The sequence below is a fragment of the Folsomia candida genome, unplaced genomic scaffold (assembly GCF_002217175.1).
Source record: "Folsomia candida strain VU population unplaced genomic scaffold, ASM221717v1 Fcan01_Sc033, whole genome shotgun sequence".
Taxonomy (NCBI): domain Eukaryota; kingdom Metazoa; phylum Arthropoda; class Collembola; order Entomobryomorpha; family Isotomidae; genus Folsomia; species Folsomia candida.
The window spans coordinates 849,754-875,198 of NW_019091225.1; the positions used below are offsets into that span (position 1 = coordinate 849,754).

General features: G+C 38.3%; 1 protein-coding gene and 2 long non-coding RNA genes across 9 annotated transcripts; 1 reads left to right on the top strand and 2 right to left on the bottom strand.

The window, feature by feature from the left end:
• Window positions 1–486: 486 nt before the first annotated feature.
• On the bottom strand, window positions 487–20,681 carry LOC110860641 (fatty-acid amide hydrolase 1). 7 transcript variants are annotated; one of them, XM_035860531.1, is made up of 14 exons: window positions 11,347–12,496; window positions 10,726–10,778; window positions 8,150–8,862; window positions 3,165–3,229; window positions 2,953–3,082; window positions 2,821–2,877; window positions 2,644–2,747; window positions 2,448–2,567; window positions 2,274–2,375; window positions 1,894–2,167; window positions 1,602–1,822; window positions 1,215–1,522; window positions 1,010–1,143; window positions 487–949 (listed from the first exon to the last, which is right to left on the bottom strand). In XM_035860531.1, exons 3-14 carry the CDS (start codon window positions 8,699–8,701, stop codon window positions 833–835), a joined length of 2,184 nt encoding a protein of 727 aa, XP_035716424.1. In that variant the 5' UTR covers window positions 8,702–8,862; window positions 10,726–10,778; window positions 11,347–12,496; the 3' UTR covers window positions 487–832. The 7 variants fall into 7 exon arrangements, with proteins under 7 accessions (XP_035716424.1, XP_021965409.1, XP_021965408.1 ...); XM_022109717.2 differs by lacking the exons at window positions 10,726–10,778; window positions 11,347–12,496 and adding an exon at window positions 20,546–20,681; XM_022109716.2 differs by lacking the exons at window positions 10,726–10,778; window positions 11,347–12,496 and adding an exon at window positions 18,331–18,685.
• Window positions 18,853–21,182, top strand: LOC118439311. Its single transcript, XR_004837346.1, has 4 exons — window positions 18,853–19,386; window positions 19,483–20,107; window positions 20,210–20,958; window positions 21,056–21,182. It is a non-coding gene; the product is annotated as an uncharacterized LOC118439311 (long non-coding RNA).
• Window positions 21,183–23,216: 2,034 nt separating this feature from the next.
• On the bottom strand, window positions 23,217–25,402 carry LOC118439275. Its single transcript, XR_004837325.1, has 2 exons — window positions 24,887–25,402; window positions 23,217–24,162 (listed from the first exon to the last, which is right to left on the bottom strand). It is a non-coding gene; the product is annotated as an uncharacterized LOC118439275 (long non-coding RNA).
• Between the last annotated feature and the right edge of the window lie 43 nt (window positions 25,403–25,445).

Sequence of the window (25,445 nt, forward strand, 5' to 3'; positions counted from 1 at the left end):
CATGAGACTGGTTAGCTGTAGTTTGAAATATATAAGTAAGAAAAGTTTTAGTTAGTTTTTTAACATGGAGAATTGTGAGTACAGTAAATGCCACCGGAGAGGTAACGGAAATAATTAGTGTGCTTCAACTAGTGAAGGTGCCAATTTCTGGTTCAGTAATATTTAATAGTTAGATGGTTAGTTATTAACTCGTTCTTATAAAATATAGGATAATATATTTAAAAAATGGTTTTAGTTACAAGTTGTTATATGTATTTGCATGTTCCCTAAAGTATAAGTAAGTAATATACTGTTATTCTTGTGTACACCCCACGTATTAAAATGGGTCGGAGATTAAATGAGTCATTTACCACAATAAAAGTCGCAAATTTGATTTTATGCAGGTTAAAGAAACTTCATTTCTTCGTGCATGTATAAAATCATACAACCACCTGAATATTTTCAGAATTTGGCTTTTTCGTACATTTAATGAGAGAAATCATCAAATCATGTTTACCATAAACATTTTTATTTCGATTCGATATTATGCACCAGTTGCATATGTATATTATGCGTCATACGTTACAAACTACATTTTTAGACATATCGCTTACGTATCGTATGTATTAAATATGTACAGTTTATGACACTAACTATTCCTTTCCTAGTTTTTAGCAGTACACTGCTTGCATAAAAGTTTTACAAATCCGATATGATGAAAGATTTACAGATAACTGTGTAGTTGTCCATTACATTAGCTGAAACTACATACAGATATAGTTGTATAAAGACAAAGTTCAAAAAAGTTTAAATTTTCTATCACATAATATAGGCCTCTGTTTCACAATAATCGTCAGTGTTTGTAAGAAAACTGTTCCAACTCTGTCAGTAGTCTTAAAACAATTTCTTCCTTGTATGGCAGTGCGACACATTGGACGCCGATTGGGGCTCCTATCGACTCTTGGATAGCCTGCACAGAAATTATAATTAAAAAAATTATCAGACTATACTTTTATTTAACTTAACTCACCTTGTGAGCCATTTTAAGCGCTACGTCACCCTCATCGTCAAAATTTTCATAATTCTTTCCACTTTCACGACCAAAGGGTACGACGCCAGCAGGGTAATCCACCAAATTCCAAATCATGGCGTAGCATACGGCCACTGAAATGACGGTAGTAAATTGTTACCTTATTATCATGAAAATATTTATTAATTTTTGCAATTATTCTTACTTGGGAGAAGGCCGGGATAATTGATTAGTGGGGCTGCGAAAGGGAAGAGGGGACACAAGACCGCGTCAAGTTCGAGTCTCTCCCATTCGGCATGCATTTCTTCGATAACTTTCTTCTTTTCGCCCTGATTGTCCCACAACTCTTTGGAACTCACAGCTCCAGCTCCAAACATGGCCGCGGTTCGTTTCGAGTACATGAAGGGGAAAAGTTTCGAAGTCATGAGGCTTCTCAGGACGCGTTGTATGCTGGTCGGGACCCATGAAGAGTAATAGGCGAGTTGGACTGATTGCGCGATTTTTTCTCCCTTCCTGACAAGTGGAAATTTAAAAAATATGTAAGTCAACAAGTAGAAAATTATGTATAGCCGTATTTTTACACTGAACTTACAAGGACTTGTTAAAGTGTTGGTTTTGATCAGCGAGTAAAAATCTGGCCAGAATATTCATGTATTTGTATGGGTCCGGCATTTCGAAGGGGACCAGAGTATGGCCAAGTGACTCAAGGGTGGATTTTGCACGAAGAACGACTTCTTCAGTGTCACCCATGGCCGGGAAGTATGGCAAGGAGGAGAGATAACCGATTCGCAACTTTTCCTTTGATTGAAACAACTACGGAGGAGATAAAGGCAATAAAATTAACGTCATTATATGTTTTTAAGCGGATTCTCAGTGACGCTTACCGCATTATCCCATGGAATTGGTGGAATGCGTGAGTCGTACTTGTGCTGCTTGAAATTTTCGCAAATTCCTTTAAACACGGTGGACACGATGGTGGGGGTTTGACCGATAATTCCAGGAACAGCAGTTAATCCCATGAGGTTTGGCAAAGATGAAACAACTCCCTTGCTACTTAGCCTTCCGACTGTTGGCTTGATAGAAGCGACTCCATTGAAATGTGCAGGAATTCTCAAGCTGCCACCGATATCACTGCCTGTTCCGAACGGACACCCATGACTGCGAAAAATACCAATTATTAAGTTAATTTGGCACAATTATCCCCCTCCTTGACCCAATTTTACTCCATTTAAAAAATTCAACACAATTTTTGTTTAGAATTTACCTCCCTACAAGAGATCCGGTACCACTACTCGACCCACCGGGACTCAATTTAGGATTGATGCAATTTGTTGTGGCACCAAAGACAGGATTGTCACTTCCATACCTAATTTGCAAAAAAAATTAAAATTAGTCCTAGTTTTTTACAGAAATTATTTTAGTTTTAAAAATATCTTACGTGAATAATGTCTGAGGTACGTTTGTTTTACAGTACGGCAAAGCCCCCAAATCGACCAGGCTTTTCACCAACACAGCACTTTCTTTAGCTGGGCGATATAAGCGTTTCACGTAGCCCAATCTGTTAAAAAAATGGTATCATAAAATATCTTGCAGCCCTTTTTATTGCATCGGTCACAAGATTTTTAAAAAATTACGTCGTGTCATGTCCCTCCACGTTTGTGTCATCCTTCACAGCGAAGGGTATCCCATGGAGAGGACCTTTAACTTCGGGAAGACTGTCCAACTCTTTCGCCCAGACCTACAATATCAGCGAATCAGTATAAAAATTCGCCCACAAATTGCAAACATTGCATGAATAATTAAAAACTTACGAAAGCTTGTGGAATAAACTCGGTCACATTATTAAATTTGGACGTGGCTTCCAGCGTCTGTAGAAAGAAATCAATTACTAAAAATTGCCAAATAATCAATTAATTTATAAACTTTAAATAGATGAAACCCACCTTCGCAACGTACGCTTCGAGAACCGCAGTTGCAGAAAGTTCCCTTTTTTGCAAGGCCTGGACAAGTTCTTCCCATCCCAAGTTAAGAATTCGCTTGCTGTCTCCTTCCAATTTGTACAAATTTTGCAACCTGCATACAATTTAAGCATTCAAACTAAACCACTGTATCATCATATTCATTGCAATTTATGTTTGTTGAATCCTACACATACCTCTCAAATTCGGCCACCCTTTCACTATTTTTCTTCCGTTGGAGCTGCTCTAATCTGCGTTTCTCCTGCAAATTTGAAAGCAAAGAGAAACATATAAGTATTTTATTAACAAATAAATAATCACAGGTTTAAAAACTAACGGTTCTTATGCATTTTGCAAGTCATACATACAACAAGCTCACTTAGAAGTAGATAGATAGTGCATACACACAATAATTATGTGCATTTCGCATTCATTATAACTTTCTCAACGGCTAAATACCTCATCATCGTAGCCTAGAATCTGCTTCACAATGACAAATGCACCCAGCACAAAAGCCGTTAAGGTGGCGAGGCAGTATCCGCAAAATCCCATTATTTTTTATCCTCTGCTATACGTTTCAAGTTTTAATTTCAAACAATCCTTGCAGTCGACGAGAGAACGGAACCAAACTTTTTTTTCAATCTTGTTAGGATTATCGCGAACCGAATAAGTACTGAAACCTGGCTTAGTAACTCTATTTTCGTAAGCACAACTTAACCCAGTTACTTTATTGATCGGGTCAAATCTAAATCCATTAAAATTGCCGAACTAATATAAAACTGGCTCAATTATGAATAATAGATTGCTTTCCTCAATTTGATTTCCTCGTTGTTTGGATATTTTCGCGTTGCTTAAACCACACGCAGTTTGACTTTTGCAAATTTCAAACTCAGCGTTCTACAGACCAACGCTGCCTCAAACTGACTACGTAATGCCTGCCTGGATAGCTGCACGTTAATTAAATTTAGGGATGAATTGCAAAATAAACTAAAGTGTGGGGAATAGCACAAGGTTAAAATTTCCCATCATCATCATTATATCAATACTCGAGAGATTCAACAACTTTAGAGATAAAACCAACCAAAACTATTGACTCTGCGAGCGTTGCTTGCTTGGTTACATATAAGTTGGTTGGTTAAACATAAGTGTCGTGTGATAATCACGACATTTAATGTTTTATTAAATCCTGTACTAAATTCTGCAGGGCAGACTTTAACCAACAATTTCATGCAACATGCATAACTCATATATTGGGGGACGTAGGATTTTATTTGCTATCTTGTCGAGTTATTCAGCAACGGCATAGCGCACTACTTTGGCAAGTAACATTTAGACTGGAATTGCTGGACAATTGAAGGAGCAAAAAATTACTGTCGTATCCATACGTATTTATTATATAATATAAACCCTCATGTCATGCCCATGTATAACTCAATTGAATCTGATTGGACTCACGTGGACGCTATTGAAGCGATTAAAAGTTGGGTTCATTTAATTATCTCATTTAAAACCATGTATAATGAACTTTTGGACTTCTGTTTGCAAAAAAACTGGACCAGGATCTCTACACACATAGGTCTGCTTGCTTTGCATGAATGAGCTCAATCCTTCGAGAGGTCGATGTCAAGAGCAGCTTCCCATATTTTTGGGAACAGAAACACTCTCGTCGAGCATGATTAAACAGACGTACATACGAAAAATCTGTACTATATTTCAGTCTCGGAAAACCAAAAATAATTTTGATGACCGAAATTCAGTTTTGCGGCATAGTTCTGATCTGCTTCAACAAATGCGTCAATGTGGTTAACCTTCGTCACATGCATACTTAACTTACTGACACACAAGAGATTGAAATGACGCTTTCAGTAATTGTGTGAAACCCGTTACACCACCAAAGACACATTTATCACTTTATCGGATAGTGTAAACACTCAATTCTCAAAGAATCCATTAACTGTCCACCCAAAAACGCATCATATCGAAGTAAGTATTATAAGGCCAAGGTTTAACCACTACTTAACCAAGGAACATAGTGAAAGAATCCCATCTGGCGAGTCACACTTATCGACGACAGTTATCGACGCACCGTTTTCTCGACGAAAAATTAATAAAGCAAACATCTAACATGATTTATTTTAGCCGATAGTACAACAGAGGATTGACGTGGACGTGAACACCACGGAGAACAGAACCGGATGAATGTTATTGTACTTGAACACACATACTGCACATATATGCGAGAGTTGTATGAACATGACATGACAGCTTTTCAGGATAGAAACGGTTCTTCAAGTGTTTGTCGAGCTAAAATAAAATATTTACCAATCTACATAACGCTGCAGGTATTCAATATTCATCTCGTGAACGTAACGTCCCGCTTGACGACGGATGAATATGATGCGTGTTAAGTTATGCCTCCATTTATTTTTTTGCGCAATATTCCACATCTGCCGACCGATGATGCATGTGCTGTGAATCCATATTTATTCAGGTTACAGACACACAATTAGTGATACTCCTGGCATAAAAACAGATGCTTAATGGAAAAAGAAACCGCATTAAATAAAATATGATACGAACGGATATGCGTCGACAACTTTCTCCTGAGATAATTTGAGCAAGCTTTTTGGGTGTGGCCATCCCATAATAAATGACAAATGGATTCACTAATATGCAGATGATTGAAAGAATTTCCGGTGCATTTTGCATACCCATAGGAAATCCCATGGCTTTGTTTACCCATCATTTTCCGATGTAAACACCAAACCCATGGTGTTTCTTCCTTCATAACAAACAGATAAGTGAGAAGGAGTGTCTGCAAAATGTGAAAGTCAAAAGTTGCGTGTTCCATGAAGCTTAAAAAACTTTACTCCGTCGTTGCAACGAACGAATGAATATTGTTACAAGAAGCAGTCTCGTGTTTTACATGCAACAATTTATTAAATGGAAATGCAGAATTAACTCTCCGAGGAGGAGGAGGAGAGCCAACCGAATAAATAGTGAATTGACATGAATGGATGAATTATCCTGTAATGGACAAGTTTTAGTCTTGTAGCTTTCTGCGACGGATTTATGACTGTCTAAATCTAGAATTTTGGCCAAGTACATTTTTTGGCACGGACCAAACAACAAACGACTGTTGTACTAGAAGCATGCAAAAAACATTAACCAAATTCAATGGAGAAGAGTGACATGCAACGGCGACATAAAAATATTTAACTTCTCTCTTACTTACTCCCAGACTAACAGGGAGACCTTTTTATGAACTAATGTAAACTGGTTGGAATTGAAATCAGGCTAGAAATCACTGGTTTATGTCAGTCCGGGTCCGGTCGATTAATGACCACTACGTAAAATAGAGTAGCTGTCTCCGCCAATTATACTTACTGCCCCCTCCGTTGCATGAATTTATTTCGAGCATACATAAATTAGACCAATGTCATTCCGTGACCTACGTAGATATGTGGACCAAATATACGTCGATTGTTCCTGTATTTTTATGCAATTCTTGGGGATCCCTGAACATTTTCATTACGATGGAAAACTAAACAGCAGGAGCATCAGGAAAGTGGCAAAATTGACAGACACACAAGTTTATGTGTTATTCTGTAAATGATTACTTATGTAAAGGCCAAAAAAATATACTTTTGTATATTCTAGATCGTTTATATAAGCGATACGATCCCGAGGTGAGAGAGGAAGAAGGGTGAGATAAATGGTGTTGAAAGATTCCATAACATGCTAGTGGGAGAAGGGCGTTCCAAAAAACGAGCTATTTTGACTCAGCAGAAGAGAAAAGTTTCTAAACGAAACCTTGAATCTGAACATGATGCAATAAATCAATTGGAATTAGTCCACCTTTATATCGTCAATGTCTGTCTGTCTGTCTGCCATTTATTATGCAGTGTGGCTTAACTTCGTGGTTGGTGTGTGAGATAACATATTATTTACTTTATATAAGAGATGAGATGAACGCACAAGAATTTTGGCATAGCTCAGGCGGAAATTTTGACCCAACAACTCAGATTACTGCTTAAATGAACGATTTATCACAAATTAACGTGGTGTAGCGCAGCATGATAGGAGCGTGGACTTCGCCACGAGTAATCTTGAAGGAATAAAAATATATGGAAGTATTTCGCAATAAAGTAAAAAATAAGAGAGGCTGAATGAACCTCAAAATTTGTCCAGATTTTCCATTAATTGACCGCTCACAGGATGCAGGCTTATCAGAAGTAGATGAGTTATAATCCGCGCAAAAAACGACATTGATTGCATTTTATACTGACACCCATTAATGTAATTAATTATACATTTATCCCCTGACGGTTCCTTTCATTATTAATTAACAGTGTTTGCCTATGTGCACTGTGCATACTCATTTTGCAAAATCACAGATCAGTTTCCTCCCCACACGTGCAAATGTATGTACAAGTCTTTATCTGTTTAATGGCTAATTGTTACTTTGTTGCAGAGATATGAGGCTAACACTGCGTGAAGCAAAACAGGTAAATCAAACTTAAACGACCTAATTTATGAAGTATTAAACGATTCATATCAATATTAAGGACGAATATTTACAAAATATATGCCATTTCACCTCACTTTTCTCTCATCTAAATGTTACCATATTCAGTAATTTAAATGCAGAATTTTCATAACTAAGCATACTTGTTACTGACAATGGAGACGCAAACCATGTTCAGCCCAGATAATTTTTGGACCTTATTAGTTTGAAAGAGCAAGTCTTTACAAACAACATTTGGTTCGGCACTTGGGCAGATGCGCAAATTTCAGCACGTTATGGGCGCCGCAAGTTCGCAAAAACCCACGATTTTTCGGGCAATGCCCAGCGCGAGCTCAACTTCGTGCGTTTTTGCGAACTTGCGGCGCCCATAACGTGCTGAAATTTGCGCATCTGCCCAAGTGCCGAACCAAATGTTGTTTGTAAAGACTTGCTCTTTCAAACTAATAAGGTCCAAAAATTATCTGGGCTGAACATGGTTTGCGCCTCCATTGTGAGTTTAATTATTGCCCACGCACACAAAAATCTTCTCCCTTCTCAATCTCAACCCCAAAATTATCAACTACGCAAAAAAACTCACGTCAGGAATTTGGATGAGATCATTTAAACTTATTAAAATGCAAGTCGGCAACAATTAAAAAAATCCACACTGCTCACCCTGAATCCCCAACAGCACGAAGATCCAACTTCTTCATCCACCGTGACGACGCGTGGTCCATTGTCATCCGCGTAACGACGACCACCCTCCGAAGATCCCAGCTCAGATTGGCTTTCGACCTCTTCAATCGTGTCATAATCATTTTTATGGTCGTCCCCCTTCCCAACACCGCCTCCCTCCATCCCGCCACTGCTGCCGTTTCGAATCAGGATGGATTTCTGCTGCTGTTGCTGCTGCTGGACGAGGATCAAATTGTGTTGATGCTGTCTCCTCGCTTGATAAAGGGCGTCGGGGTCGGGAAGGACTTGGATGTGGTCCGAGGTGCGTGTGCGGTGATGCGTTTTCACTTTGTTTTCACTTTTCGCACTGTTCTTGGTCAAATTGAGGGAGTTGTTTCGCGTCAGTTTCTCCTTGGAGTCCTGAGCAGCGTTGTGATTCTTGTTGGCGGACATGTCCATGGAAGGAATTTGGAGGTCCTCCAGCGAGGAGAAGATGAGATTATCTTTACTCGGAGATATGTCACTGTGTAACATTTTCAGTCCTCCGGACATTTTTAAAGTTTATGAAACACTGAATATTTTAAGTTTGTCGGATAGCGAGTGGTCAATTAATTCCGTTTGATAAGGCACTACTTCAATGAGTGACGAAACGCAGACACTTTTCGTTTGTGGGTAATTATTAACTTTCCTGTAGATCAATCAGTCCCTGTTTCCTGCAATTACAAACGAATGACATAATTATTATGATTTCATCCAATTCAATTATCCAGCCATATGTACATATGTAAGTAAAGTAAAGTAATAGTGATACCGCAGTAGTGATATCATTAACAAATGCTCAGCTTAATTTATATTATGTGTTGATAAAATGTGTACTATTTTGCATACGGCTGTGCTGATACGCATAGATAGGTATGTACATCATTTTGTTGTTTGAATTAAACCGTACTCTCCAGCTCATGTAGTATCATAAACAAATATGCATCGATGATAAGTACAAATGCACTTGTACAAATAGTTGGACTCGATCTATTCAATTGTATGCAAAATTATTCCTAGCACCGCAGCACCAAAAATAGTGGTCAAACGCGTGTCAAGCGTGTCAAACGTGAAATTTGTACGTATTCGTATGTAACATTTATGCAAAAATCCGGACCAAACCAAACCACAAATCATAGTAATAATAGAATTGCTAATACTACTTCATGCCGAGAATACGACATAATCAAGTGTATTATGCAATTACTCAAATCATTAAACGACACGACAACAATGAGAAAAGAATTTGTTGCTGAATTTCAGCTATACATAAGTCTATAAAGAAAAAGCGAGAATTATGCCAGTAACAGAATGCGCTACAGGCTAAACTAATGGGAGAAGAACGCTAAAAAAGCAGACAAGGTGACTTTAATAAATTGTAATGCATTGTTAGTTGCCACTCGATTCTACTGACTGACTTGTCACTTATTCAAGGTCTACGCTGCAACAAGTAATTTAATAAAATGTCGATCTGCTTACAAAATTGCAAATCTCGCTTAGTCTTCTACCAACTAAGCACTGCTTATTTATTATGCTATGTAATACAATTCCCTATGCTACAATGTGCGCGAACTTGTACTACAATTTCCTGCTGTCCTTTATAAATACCAAGTCCACATCGTAACACGCATCATAAATAATTGCGTTGTTGTATTCGTCCAACCAAGTAAAATTATACGTTAGCAGTTGAACCATCAAGGATCATGAACTTTTCTGCACAAGTAAGCAAAAGTGTCAAACAAAGAAAGCCAATCTTTCTTACGTACGCAGTGCTATGTTCCAAATTGCAATTTTGCACAAATTGCACTGGACTTAATATCAGCGGTAGGTTGAGTCTTTTTTATGTACCGACTAAATCGTCAAGATTCACCACTTATCCAGAATCTCTTTGCACACTCATGTCCCCAATTAATGTTTAATTACGTCTGCTTGTCCCTCTCTCTTGAAGAATGAACGGCTTTATACTTAATGATGTTTACTTTAGTCTGTACATGACTGCTTTTGTGGTCATCGCCACCACCAACGCAACGCCACCGACGAAGAGGATGACGGAACGAGGCATAAATAAAACATTTATGGAGATAATACCAGATCAAATTCCACTTGAAATGAAATACGGAGCGATACATTCACTGATAATCGCATTTCCCTTCTTAAGTATTAGGATGGAGACAAACATCTCACTCACTCAACAAGTTTTCTAGTAGTGTGCAAATGAATGCGAATAAATTCTCACCCTGCCTCCTCCAACAAACTTGGGGAAATTCCAGGCAATACGTATGTATCACTCACTTAGGTATTAATATCTCAAATCCTTCTCTTTAATCCTTCTCGCGAATTTATTTGCACGAACTATCCGCGATTTTCGCAACCATATGAATAATTTAGCAGGATATGAATGGTGCGACAATAAATCATTTTTAAATACTTCCAACTATGGCGCAACTAAAGATCTCTCCCAACCAAATTAGAAACTCTGCTATCAATTGTTATCGATGATAAATAAATATATAGCAAATAGTAAAACGTAAACGTACCCCTTGTTTCTTGGAGACAATGCGACGACGAAGAAAATAGTGAAATTTGAGTCCTAGATAATTAGAGTGACGTAATTTATAGTGGGTTTGACTTATATAGAAGTGTCTGATGTGGCGATTTTTATGTCCTTATTAAGCTCGGTTTTTATTAGTGAAGAAAACAACGGAACAACGAGAGATGATTTAAATGGTCACTAGGTATTCACTAATGGCAAAAAAGTAATAGTATTATTTTTAAGAACAAGACGAGATCTCAAATCCGCTAGTACAACTTCACTTCACGACTGAATGCAGGACATTAAACCTTCAAGAATGGCAAAATCTTGACTAATTTTGTGTATAAAATGCTTAAATGGCTATGCATGAAGTCATCACCACGTAGCGAAGAGGAAAACTAATAGGATTTGTACGTATGTACATAAGGACAGGCCTAATTCCAAAAGAGAATTATACCAGTTTCGCCACGAGTTTCGCCATTGTGTGAGCGACAATACTATTATCTTATTGGATTTTGGATCATTGCCAAAATGCCACTGTTCAATAGACCACCGCAATGTCGTCAGCTATGCCCCAACCCTCTACTGTCTGCAAATAACGCTACAATTCAAGTTTTAGATTCACCTGTTTCGACTCATAATGAAACATCCCGATCCACCCAGTTAGATTTTGTCGGTGGGAGTCAAATTGCGAAAGTTGAGTCGTCCGATCTCGATAGAAGCTCACCATTCAACGGAGTATTTTACCGAATTGAAACCGGAAAAATCATTGCACAGCCATCGTCGTCCCCGCTGCCGCCGTCATCGTCATCGTCCCCGCTGCTGCCGCTGTCATCTTCATCGTCGTCAACCCCGCTGCCGCTGTCATCTTCATCGTCCCCGCCGCCGCCGTCATCGTCATCGTCCCCGCTGCTGCCGCTGTCATCTTCATCGTCGTCAACCCCGCTGCCGCTGTCATCGTCGTCATCCCCGCCGCCGCCGTCATCATCATCACCACGACCACATCCAGGACCAAGAAAGAAGAGGAATAAGCAGAAGAAGAGGACCAAACCAAGAAAACTTCCTCCTCCCACATCCTCCTAACCACTCCCCCATACCACCGAGGGTTTGAATCCCGTTTTCGAGGACCTTTTCTGCCCGGTTTCGGGCTGCCCAGGACCATCATCAATTGGAACAGATGAGTGGATTCTATGTAATGCATGTTTAATTTGGTATCACACCTCTTGCCTTTTCTTGCAGGCCATTCCTGAAGGTGACTGGTTCTGCGCAAACTGTCCCCAAATAGATACACAAATAGGCCCCCAAATAAACTCAAACACATCGTCGCCAGCAAATCAATCTTATCTAGGCACACATATTCAACTCACACAGTCAATCCCCTTTACAAATCCACGTGCATCACAACCAATTTCTACATTAAGTACACCACTTTCAAATTTTATATCTAGCAAGGAAACATGTACATCCCTTACATTAGAATGGCTAAATAACCACATAGTACCCGGGGGGGTAATTGAGAAAGCTATATTACATGACGCTTATAGACGAGACTCCTTAGGCATTTTTAAACCCATTAACGATGCAGAAATGGGTAAATTGATAAAAAATTCATTTTCAAACATTAGGACCAAACGATTTAGGACAGAACTTCATAGCACTTCGAAGTATCATTACGTAGGGATTCAGTTTAAATCAGAACACAGTGCTGACTCGGTTTTTGATTTCCAAACTATCATTTCATCTCTTAGGCAAAATTGTCCTTCTCTTAAACAATGTCCAAAGGCCTGTAGGATCCCTGTAGCCCAAGTTCTTAAATCCGCCGTAGATAAATGTATAAGTGAAAACACTCCAGAGGCATGGCATCTCCTTTTGACCTTTCCATATATTACATTGCAATGTGAATCAAAGGCAAATATTAAAAATGGTCAAAGCCTTAATAGCAAAATCCGAAACAACTTATCCATATTTGAATCTTTGGACAAAAATACATATCAGGATTATCTCATTACTCTCTCTTCCAAAAATTCAGCCCATGATAAACCAGGTAGCACCATCAAGGACATTGGGCCAAAAGTCATATCTAAAGTATCCGAAGGAAATATTCGTGGTGCAATTCGGCTTTTAACTTCAGATGATATTATCGCCCCAAATTCTTCAGAAACTCTGGAAACACTTGTAGAAAAGCACCCACCACAACCTTTAGATAATTTTACTGTTTTAGATGAGCCTAACATTCCACCTTTTACAACAACAGTAGAACAGGTTATCTCAGCAATATTCTCATTTCCTAGTGGTTCAGCAGGGGGTTTAGATGCATTACGACCACAAATTCTGAAAGATTTAGTTTCACAACATACTGGTGACGTAGGAACTCAATTGTTAGAATCTATGACAAAATTTTGCAATTTTATGTTAGCAGGAAAAGTTCCTTTAGATATTTGTCCTTTCATTTATGGCGCAAGTCTGACGGCCCTTAAAAAGAAATCAGGTGGTATTAGACCTATTGCAGTAGGTTGCACTTATCGTAGAATAGTTTCAAAAATTTGTGTCAAGGTCATGAATCATGTCTTTCAGGATTATTTTAGTCCAGTCCAAGTAGGTTTCAATGTAAAAAATGGTGCTGAAGCAGGAGCACACGCTGCCCGTAGATTCCTTTCCTTTCCACATAAGTCACCCACAGCCTTTCTTAAAATAGATTTCAAAAATGCTTTTAATATGGTGGATAGAGGGAAATTGCTTTCATCCGTTCACGAACTTGTACCAACCTTGTATCCTTATATTAATCAGTGCTATAGATTCTCATCCAGCCTTGTCTGGAATTCTTCTTTAATTGAATCATGTAGAGGTGTTCAACAAGGGGATCCGTTAGGTCCACCACTTTTTTGTTTGATTCTACATCCAGTCGTTTCAAATTTAGGGTCAGAATTTAATATGTGGTACTTGGATGATGGTACATTAGGTGGCGATCCTACTACAGTTTTAGACGATTTCAAACATATTATCTCGTGTGCAAATGAAGTAGGTTTAGAATTAAACTTTGATAAATGTGAGGTTTCAGTTTTAGGTCTACAAACCAACACGCAATGTATACTAGAATCTTTCCAATCAGTTGCACCAGGTATTTCATGTATGACTCAGGAAAATGCTGAACTTTTAGGTGCACCTTTAACGTATGAATCAATTGAGCACGTTTTTCGCAAAAAGATTAACGCTTTTTCTAATATGGCAGGTCGATTAAACTCCATTCCCAACCATATTGCGTATTATCTCTTGAAACATTCTTTAGCGATTCCACGATTAGTATACCTACTGAGGGCAGCCCCAATTTTTAAATCTCCTCACTTGCTAGAAGAGTTCGATTCTTTGCTCCATGATACTTTAGAACAGATTACAAACTGCCAAATTAATCCTCTATCTCTAGAAGAAATAGCTTTGCCGGTTAAATTAGGAGGTTTGGGAATTAAACAATCGAAAACTTTAGCAACTCCATGCTTCCTTGCATCTTCATTTGCCACTACAGATTTGGTTTCTTTAATTTTGCCCTCATATGTCACTGCTTTGTCCGATTCACTTGTGACCGAGGCTCAAGACTTGTGGAAGTCGATTAGTTGTGATGAACTACCTCGCAGTACAATTTCCTCTATTCAATCATCATGGGAAATCCCAATTTTTAATCAAGTATGTTCACGTATCCTGGATTCATCCACCACCCCAATTAATACCGCTAGGATTTTGGCATCTCGGTCAAAAGAGTCAAGTGCATGGTTGCAAGCTTTACCATCCAGGAATTTAGGCACACTTTTAGACGATAATTCCTTTAGGATTGCAATTGGTTTGAGGTTAGGTTTAAAATTGTGTTTCCCCCATAAATGTGTTTGTGGTACACAAATAGATGAACTAGGATTACATGGCCTTTCATGTAAAAAAAGTGCTGGCAGGCACTCTCGACATACACAATGTAACGACATAATAAAGAGAGCCTTAATTTCTGCAGACATACCAAGCATTAGGGAACCATTAGGGTGTTGTAGGACAGATGGAAAAAGACCGGATGGTCTAACACTAATACCTTACAAACAGGGACGCTCACTAATATGGGACTTTACATGTACAGACACTTTTGCCCCCTCTTATCTCTCTCACACACTTAGACATGCTGGCACAGCAGCAAAACTAGCCGAGACCAAAAAACACAAACTTTACTCTGAACTTGAAAAACAATATATCTTTGTTCCGGTGGCTGTCGAGACATCAGGAGTATGGGGGATGGAAGGGTTGAAGTTCATCACAGATGTTGGGAGGAGGATGAAGGATGTCACTGGACCAATGTCAACAACATTTCTCATTCAACGGATCAGTTTGGCAGTTCAACGCGGGAATGCGGCATCAATCATGGGAGCTGTCCCCAGTCAACGAGGATTAGAAGAATTATTTTATATTTTAAACGATAGGTCGTTTTATTTACAAAAATCCTGTAAGGGGCCGAATGGTGATCTCGGACGCCTATCCGGATCAAGTAAAGGTTTTCCCAACCCACCAACATCGGGTTTTTCCTCTACTCCCCAAGCCAACTAAGTGTATTTCGTACTTTATCAATGTTTATGTTAATAAATAATTAACTTGCCAAACTTGTTTATCAATGTTTATGTTAATAAAAGTCTTAATTTCACAAAAAAAAAAAAAAAAAAAAAAAAATAGGATTTGTCAATGCCGTTTAGTCCTCGTAAATATTTTCATTCAACGCGTAACCAAATATTGGCATATGTGCGAAATTTTGTTATGATTATCCGCACAAAGAAGAACGAGTCATACTAAAGCTCATGAAGAAGTTCTGTTAAAGCAAACTGAATCATGCTCTTAAACTCTGAGTCGAATCGAAAAGCTTGGTCTTATTCATCCACGAGGAGGGTGGATGGATGACTCATCGAACATCACCCAGTTTAACGCGTACCTATTGCGAGCGAATCGTGTTGAAACTGTTGAAAGATTTCCGCATTTTCATTAATCAGACTCGTTTTGCTTGACGTGAATATGTATGCAATTTGAGAAGTAGAATTTTAAATGCATTCCGAAGGCGATGATGACTAATGTCTGTCTCGTCCAGTTTTCTTGTCCATCACGTTGGGACAAGGTTTTACCAACTACGCGACAGTTCAAAGTGCACGACGAGTAATGGGATTGGATGAACGAGAAGTAATTGCTGCATGTTATGATATAATTCATCTCTCTCTCTATTTTGTCAAGTATTTGCTTTGTACGCACCATTTGTAGCCCAAGGTAAAGAAAATTAATGTGCAGGTGCACCACAAAGTCAACAAAAATTAAGAAAACTTGACATTATTAGACCAGATTTCCTTCTTGCCACTGCACTATCCAATTTTGGAAGGATATTAATGCTACGATTGAGCTACAGACGCAATTGACCAAATAGCCAGGCAGCCAATGACATAACTAATTACACAAAATATCATTTAACATTTATTAAGGATTTCTGGTTTGCCTCCATTCCATCGCTAACTTCCCTTTCAAAGTAAACTGCTTATTGTTTCATTCACGTGCTAAATTATGAACGGGAGGACATCTCAATTTGAGGCTGCACACTGCACGTACACCTTCATCATTACAAATAGTTTACAGCGAACGAGACTGACAAGAGCAGTAAGACAAATTGGGCCAATTACATTAATGGCTGTTTGTCCGGACGACTGGAAATCACGAAAATCAATTAATTAATTAATGATGACTGACTAGGACTGACTCGGATTTCAATTACTTTAGGAAAATACCGCACGTAATACGCTCCACATCCCGCGGAACATGCATGAAAGCATTAATATCTATCTGTCCCAATTATGCATCGACGTCTCCATGAAACATATTCGTGCTTGTAACGCAAAACTAAAGTCCCCAACCATCACAACAAACAATGAAACAATGAAAAGCAAAAGTTGTCGAAGATTATGACATGTTTTTGTTTACGTTGTTCCATAATTCCGCATGCAGCTCGTGAATGAATGAGTTGAACAATCGCATACAACCTTCTCTCACTGGATAACAAATTGTTGTGATAATGTTCAAGTGGTCATTTCATTTCATTGATAGCTTCACCAACTTAAATGCACCCACACTACTCTTTGTTTCCCGTGATATATTACACACACTGCGGATTAAACAAACTGCATATGTACATATTTACACGAGTTAGATGGATGATGATGGAACACAACAAAATCAAGCTAATATTCGCCCATGAAACGAAATGAGTCACCGATTAAGATTAGGTTTGAGATAATAAATGACCACAGAAAATAGAACAGCGTGATGAATACCCATTCAGGATTCCATACCTTCCCAGCCATACCAATTTTCTTAAATTTGCCATAAAACGTACTCACCGCTTATCATCACTTCCAGAAAAATTATGGATACTTATAAAGTTGAACGAATTCACTCACTCACATTGCTTAATTTAGATTTGGAAAAGTAGCACGTTGAACTGGGGCCTGCTGAGTGGAATAAATGCGAAACTACCTCCTGAATAATAATCCTTCTCTCGTTCGCATGCTGCATAGCAAACACTTGACAAATTCTAACTGCTTACTTGATACTTCAGAAAGAGGAGAGAGATTGTGTAAATAGGTACCAGAGGACTATTCTTAGCTCGAGAGGAGGAAGAAGAAGGGTCGTCGGATAAAGTGCAAGCTCAACAACCCACGATTCAATTCACATGAATGAAAACCACCAACCAGGTAAGCTTAATCACCATATATTACACACGGTATGCAGTATGTACACCTTACTTAACTTACATTGCTGTAATGCACTCCTCAATTCAATGCTCCCGATCTCCTGACAATATCCACACACACTGTATCCGTTCTTCTGCTATGATATGTATTTCACCCAAGCAAAAGGTTTACATAAGTCTAAAATGACGACGAAGGTGGTGGTATTGAAGTCTTGGAGAACAGAAAATCAACCAAACCTTCTGCCTCCCTGGGTGATGATTGAAGAGAGAAAGGGCTGTATGTACATATGCACAAGTTGGTGGACCTAAAGTTTAAGTACGTCTTACATTTACTACCAATATTTCCTTGTAGTCATTTAGTTTTTTGGCAATCGTTTCAAAAGAAATCAGCAGTAATAGAGTAGGCAATTCGACCCGCAGAGGAATTACGAGCACGCTATGTACTTATTCCGTCCCCCGTTCGTACGTATAATCTACACGAAAAGAAGAAGCTGAACTGGAGCCAAGTGTGTTACATACTTTGGTTTTTTAGACGAAAATAAAATGAGAAAGTGTATCATGGCAGAATAAAACAAGTGGTGATATAACTAATATGTACGAGGCTGGGTTGAGAGAAAGATTTGCACCCGATCGGCTGAAGGATGAATAGCGTTTTGTTGGTGAAACAGGTTCAGAGATACGATTTACTTGGAAAGATGCCGAAGTAGAGGAGGCAAAGAAATTATAATTATCAACTTATCACCCGATAAAAGTTTTGTTACATTCTTAAACTACTTCCACATAGTTATACTTTGGCAGTGTATGCAGCGTTTTTTCAGCGTGCACCCATCAGAGAGAAGAAAAAAAGAAATATTTATTTACCGAGCAGTTTCAGATCCTTGCCCACAGAGAAGCAATTCAAGATTGATTGAGGTTTCGTCCTGTGATACTTTTTACTTGGGTTACTTCTTTCTTTACTTTGTTTGTGCACTAGTTTCGTATGCAGCAAGTTGCATAACGAACGAAGGATTAATTTGCAATCGGTTGTGAGTATGTATTTGTATATAATCAGTCAGTGGTTTGGTTTGTGTAAGATAGGCACTTATCCAGACAGGGAGATTCGCAATTGTAGACGGAGTATGTAATGGGAGAAAAGTAGTAAAAATGTGCTGTACGTGTAACAACACGACCGATGAGATTTTGCTTGCGCCCAAGTCAGACCCCAAACAGAAATTGACTCGAGAGTTGAACTTGCACGAGGAGTAGATTACATTGCCAATATGTTGTAGCTAGCGTATATTCATGTAAGCGTTTTGGTTCTCCTGCACCAAGTTCACCATGGTTTAGCATCACAACTTCTCAACAAAATAGTACGAATAGCTAGCTGGTTGCAACTTGGGGTTTGTACATAGCAGCAAAAAAAACTGTTAAAGCCCTCTCTCTCTCACAAACAGCATATTATGCTCTTTCTATACATAAATGCAAACACAAAAACCTGTACCACGTCCAATCCACGCCAAATCAAGTTAACAACAAAAGCGGCTTTTGTTAGGGGAAGATAGCGAGATAATCTGAACCAGAGCCAAGTTTTATGGGGGCTCATCATCATCATCATCTTCACCACCGCACAGGTATCAAAAGAAAGAAGACGAGTTCTTTAGTTGAAGGAATGGGACTCTGAAAAGGTGTAATTCTGTGCTATGTATGCTGAGAAGAAGAAGAACTTGCATCTTCCCTCGTGTAAAAATCACTATTGCGAAATCCTTATGGAAGTGGTCTAGACGAATCACTTGGATTTATGTAACATGAAGGCGATACGTATCTATCCAGATGCCATGCCAGCCAGCTAGAGGAGGATGCGTATGGATAGTTAAGTGCTATCTACTCGAACCAATTATCCAGATAGATAGATGAGAATTCCAAATTGGTCAAACCAATGTAGGTATTTTATTATTTTCTGTACATGCCACTAGCAACATGTCATCCCTAAATTTACCGATACTGACAATAGCCACATGTGTATTATTCCACCAGGAATTCCAGATTATTATGACACCTCTCAGGTTGGATCGATGTTGGCGTGGCGTACTATTCCCTGCCATCACGTCTGATTGATGTATAAAGTCGAGAAAGGGGGATGAATAATCTTCTTTCCCTCCTCGATAAAGAAATCACCTTAGCTCGCGGATAAAAAATAAGTCAAAGTCCTGGTGGCGCTTGCATGTTGTAAAGTTTGATCACTTCTTGGACGCGTGGTGTGAGTCCATTTTTTTGCGTGGTATGGATCTAATACGCCACCGTGTATATGTACAAATTAAGATATACGTATGGCGTATAGACATCTACCTAAAATATGTAGGATGACGATACACGCTATTATTTTGATTCATTCCGCATTATCAAGAAACTGTGAAAGAGTTGTCGTTATGCTCGCAGTTATTCAGCTCAGGCGACATTTGACAGTTATTTGTGCTGCAAGAAAATGAAGGCCAGCCACGCCAAGCTGCACACTTTCTTACAGACAAAGTTGCCCTTAATGAGACGAGGATGTGATGCGATTTAATTAACTTTTTGTTATTAAAAGTTAATGCACATTCATTTCATACCGTGCCGCGTGCAGATTATCTGGCTAACTAATCTAACTAAGTGACTGAGCCAGGTTAGTATTTAATTTGTCCTGTCAAAGGAAGACTAGACTCATGTTTTTAGCACAATCTGCAAAATACTGAATTATTTCTGAATTATTTTCCCACACACACAGGACGGAAAACACTCAACTTTTTTGCTCAACTCAAGGTTTGCTTTCTTACTATGCTACAAATACGTCAAGGTGGCTGGATGGATTAAGCAAGGTTGTAAATTCCCGTCCGGAGGTTGTGTAATAATAAGTCTTAAGGCAATACAGCAATAAAAATAAAAGTACTCAAGAATATATGCGAGGCGAGCTAACCAGGAATTAGGCAAAATTGGAAGAAAATGTTAATAACAAAGTCTCCAATAATTACTTGAATCACGCCAATAATTATTTTTATTTTGCAATTCCACGCAATAATTGTGCATATCTACTGAAATTAAACAATGAATTTTTTTTACTGACCTTTACTTTACTGCACCCACCAACGCTTGATCACAAAACTGAAGACAATGTGTAGTTTTGCTGTGTCAGAAAAGAGAGACTGGAAGAACATTGCTCCAAGCTGAACAAACTTTTCAGACATGAACTCCGTGAGGACGAGAAGATTGATTAAACGCAGTAAACAACCTCTTGTACGCTATTTCCAGAATGATATTTCCCATAACAAATGACCTGTTCCTGAGCATTGTCCAATCAGAATAAACTAAAGGAAACTATTTCTCATTAAGTTATTTACTACGTACATGGCACACAACTCATCACGGCAGGGATGAGAGATCAAAGAGGAGGTTTGTAAATACAGGGGAGGAGAGACGTTGACGTTATACTGGAAATCCTTGAAATCTGGACTTGCACTTGAGCGAGCGAGAGAATAGGTACACCTTAAAAACAATTTACCTACTACATCGCTGCCGTAATTATTTAGTTGATAATTGTCCTTCCAATTTATAAATGGGCAACGCATGCATGCAGAATAACAAAAGGAGATGACGTGTCCTCCTCCTCATTCTTCTCGTCTCATCGCATTTCAAGCTGTTCCAGTAATCTGTACTAAATTCATAACCATTTAGAAAATAAACTGCTGTTTTTTTTAAAGCAAGTCTACTCTTAATGACCAAGTTACTTATGTATTTGTATTACATAAATAGTGACGTGTATGTGCATAGGTATAATATTTACGTGATGTAGCATGTTGGGCAATCACACACAGATACCAATTTATTTTGCATTTATTTACTTACTTTGCATTTTAATACCTCGGCCGGACATCCATCAATGATTATGCAGTTATTTAGTTTTATAACGTAGCATTAAAAGTTATCATTCACTTACTACTTACATCGACCACAATTACGCCACGCACACTTGCACAGGAAGGTGAACATTAGAGCGTAAAAAAGTATTAAGAGGGATATTTAGTTGGATACTGCATGGCAAGTATTTTGCAAATGGAGGCATGATTCATGTCATCACAGGCCATTGGTCATGGTGGAACTATATTTTAAAACTTTAGCATAATGTAAATACGTATGGATGGACAGTTAAATGCATACATAAAAAAATCGTGCAGGACGCTAAACTCAAAATCAACAAGGGGTTTTAAAACCTATTCGCTACCTCTTCTCGCCCATCCGTTTGCATAAAAGGTTTGTACCTACCTAGTTTTTATGTCAGCGGAAGTCCAGCCTGGCGTATCCCATCCCAGTTGCTTGAAGTGGTGATATAAAAATTGAATGCAAATAAAGTAAGTATAAAGGGGATTTAAAAATCTAGTAGTAATGACACACTCACTCGTCAGTCCGGTCAAGCAGTAAAAATATTACACAAAATAAAAATGTTGTGAATCATGCCAAAATTTATACATAATCTGGCTCAACAATACATAAATGAGGTTCTGCATATTTGCATGGCTTGTATTTTTAGCGGAACTTGTCGTTTTATACGTTACGAAATTACTACTGGTTCAAACAATATCACGCATTATTTTCCGTTCTAAAATGCATTCTTCCGGTCGAGGAGGGCATGAAGGTGAATGGGCTGTAAGTATTTGCATAATGATATTCAAGTGACCAGATCTCTACCTACCTACTACTATAAATACATACATAACTGACTACACAAGTACATAAATACATAACCAACTGTGAGAACATACTTATGTATGTACAGCCCATTGAACATACAATTTGAAGGAAGGATTGACCATAGAATTGACACGCAGAGAAGATGAAGGTCCAATGACTCGTGTACATAAGTTAATCACCTTGTCATTCATTAACTCTAATGTTTTGTGGTGGTCGTCGTTGTTCCAAAGAGAGAGAGAGACCAGAGATAACTTTGTAATTGTAATTACTTGGATGTGGCGCCTACACAGTTAAAGCTATGTACATATGCCTACCGTTGTACATAATATTTATGTTTATGTATTTATTCATGAATCACATCGCATTAGTATTTGTTGTTGTATTTGAGTGGTGCATATGTAAAATAGACAAACAATGATCCTCTAAATATGCACATCACACACTATCATCCGGAAGCTATATAGATTTTACACGCTGCAGAATCAAGATTATCAATTTACTTTTGTGATTCCTTCACAGAAAGACTATTGAGCTGTCAATGTCAATATTGGGATTGAGAAGGTCGCGCTGAATGATGTGCTAGATAGATAGATACAAAACTCCCAAATATGTCAAATTTAGCCTAAAATGGTAAAATTATAAATCTTAAATGAATAAATATCAACAATGAAATGGAGGAAGATTCAAGACCCTGCTGGGAACAGATACATAGAAAAAGTATCAAGTCATCAGCACCCGACAAATGTATTACTTCCGGAATTGGCATATTTATGTAACATGATGCAATTTGCAGATTGAAGAATGATGAGAATCGCTACGCCATTAATAAACCTCCTTTTTTATGGGATTCGATCGGATCATAGATCTCTTCTGCCTTTCAACAAGGTCAGCGTTGCATTATGCTAATGAAACAAATCATTGATCTCGGATTGAACATTATTATCGAAATACGACGCAGCACAAGATTTCCCCAGCAAACCAAAGTTATTTCGTTTATTGCATGCATGCATAACAAACTGAATGGAATAACGTCTTCTTTTAACGTCCAATAAAATTTAATGCGTGAAAATTGGGAGATTTATTACGAAGTAAAATTTGGTAATTACATTAGTCCACCATTTCTACGCCCACCACCTTTGTTGACCCTTCGCCTACCCTAAAATTCATCCATTACCAATGATTATCTGAACGTAGACAAATTGAATCGATGGGGGAACCAGCCCAGATTTGTGTAACGATATCATAACTTTTCCATTGGCGTGATCTCCCGTCCCGTTCGTTTTCCTGTTCCGGTATCCGCCTCAATTAGGAAATCGGTCGCGTTTTTAGTAGACACACCAAATTTATCAAGGGCATTCTCCACGGTAAGATAAGCACTATAACCAGCAACATCATTTTCAGAGTTAATTACAACGACATCCTGTTGTTTTACTGTAGTTGTGGCGTTAACTTGTCTCTCAAAATTTTCCATGATCCATTTCATGGTCGGGTTTGGAGAATGCTTTTCAAAATGACGTACCATTCCTCCCCATCCCATCAAAGTCACCCACCTTTTCAATTCATGAAAAAATCCTGGCAAAGTTTAAGAAAATGCTTTCATTCAGAGTTGTCACTCGCTTTTTAGGCCATCCGTACGGGTTTTGGGCTCCGAAATCGAATTCTTTAATGCTCGGGTAGGATGCTTCTCTGGCAGGAGAAAGAATTAAGTTCATGGATGATACTGATGGGAGGAGTCGACGTTTGTGGGGCAAATCTGCTAAGTGAATGTCAACCGGGGTGGTTATGATGTCTTGTGTTTTCTGCATAAAATTCTTCCAGTTCTTTTAAATTCTTCAGGAAGGAGGATAATAAAATAAGGTCGGTGGAGGCGTTGATGATTTAGAAATTGAGAAAGATGACCTGCGCGTGGGCTGGCAAGTGTTTGAAAAATCTCTGCATCGCCCAAGCGTCAGGATTTTGTATGTAGGTTTGGGGAAGTCTTTCCAAGCTGTGTACCTAAATAAATAAAAATGTTAACAAATATTTCAAAGAAATGTCATAAAATGCATACGTGTGTATTTTATTTCTAATTTAGAATCTTTGCGTCCATTTAACTAACACACCTCTACTTTCAGATGAGCTACTAAAGTTGAATTTGCATTTAATTTTGACACACACTCATCAGTAGTACTTCTTAATCAAGTTTTAATTTTTTTTTTGTGAAAACTAGTCCTCTCTCACCTCATTTCAACAACTGGAACAGCTAATATCGCATATCATGGAATGACATTTATTATAACAATGCTTGATATCATATTTATTAGACTTGGTTCATTCATCATAAAATGCATCCAACATCCTCCTACATATTCTAGATCAACTATCGACGCATCTATAAATTATCAAAAAAATAGACCCAATTTAAAAGTTTTAGCAATCGACGTGTAGCTAAATCTATTAAGTAACAACATACGAATTACTAGGAACACTGGGAAATTTTACTTGTCTCTAAACCATAACTGTCAAGATTCAACCACCACGGGCATAATCAAGTTAAAAATAGAATTTATCATCAACCCGTCATTTTCTGCAGAAGTGCGCTACCCCAAGAAAAAATAACATCTTGTTTGAAACGCACGTGAAACTTTGACGAAAAATAATGGCTGTCATGTTCCCGTAAAGTAAACTACTGAATAGGAAATGAAGGCCAGGCCAGAATAGTCTCGCACAAAAAGAGAACCTTGAAACCTTGTTCTGCAATCCGGAATTGAAAAGAAGTAATCTCCTCCTTTGAGAAAAAGGAGACCGAATACCACGAGATTAATTTCAGTCAGTTTTCGCACTTTGAAAAATGTGGGCTTCGTTGCCAAAAATGTAACGAGTAAGAAGTATAGTCACCTGCAAATTGGATAAGAAAACATATACCGCATCTGTGTGTGCATGTATGTACTGGGACATTTGTATAAATAAATGCATATTATGCAAATACATGTCGCTTTACCAGTTTGCGAGGAGTATTTATTTATGTACATACTTACTTATTGACATGGATGGACTGAACTGAATGTTAAATTCACAGAAAAAAATCTGCGAAATTAGGAATGCTTTTTGACAAATTGTTAGTAATGGGAACATATTAACATCCAGAGCAGTGTACGAACATTGACTAATATCGCCACCAACCAAGCAAGGAGCATGAGTAGACTGGGACTTTCTCTCCCAACATTTTCCACCCAAACCCAACCAACCCGGTACTGCTTTCCATCCTGCTTTCTCTCCTGGCTGGATACAACCTTCCT

Bases quoted from the DNA above. Each gene is read 5' to 3' on its own strand.
- LOC110860641 (XM_022109717.2), bottom strand. From the start codon at position 8,701: ATGTCCGGAGGACTGAAAATGTTACACAGTGACATATCTCCGAGTAAA. The intron at 3,083-3,164 runs GTATGTGTAGGA...AATTGTATGCAG, and splicing joins AGGGTGGCCGAATTTGAGAG to GTTGCAAAATTTGTACAAAT. The intron at 1,144-1,214 runs GTAAGAATAATT...CCGTCATTTCAG, and splicing joins TTATCCCGGCCTTCTCCCAA to TGGCCGTATGCTACGCCATG.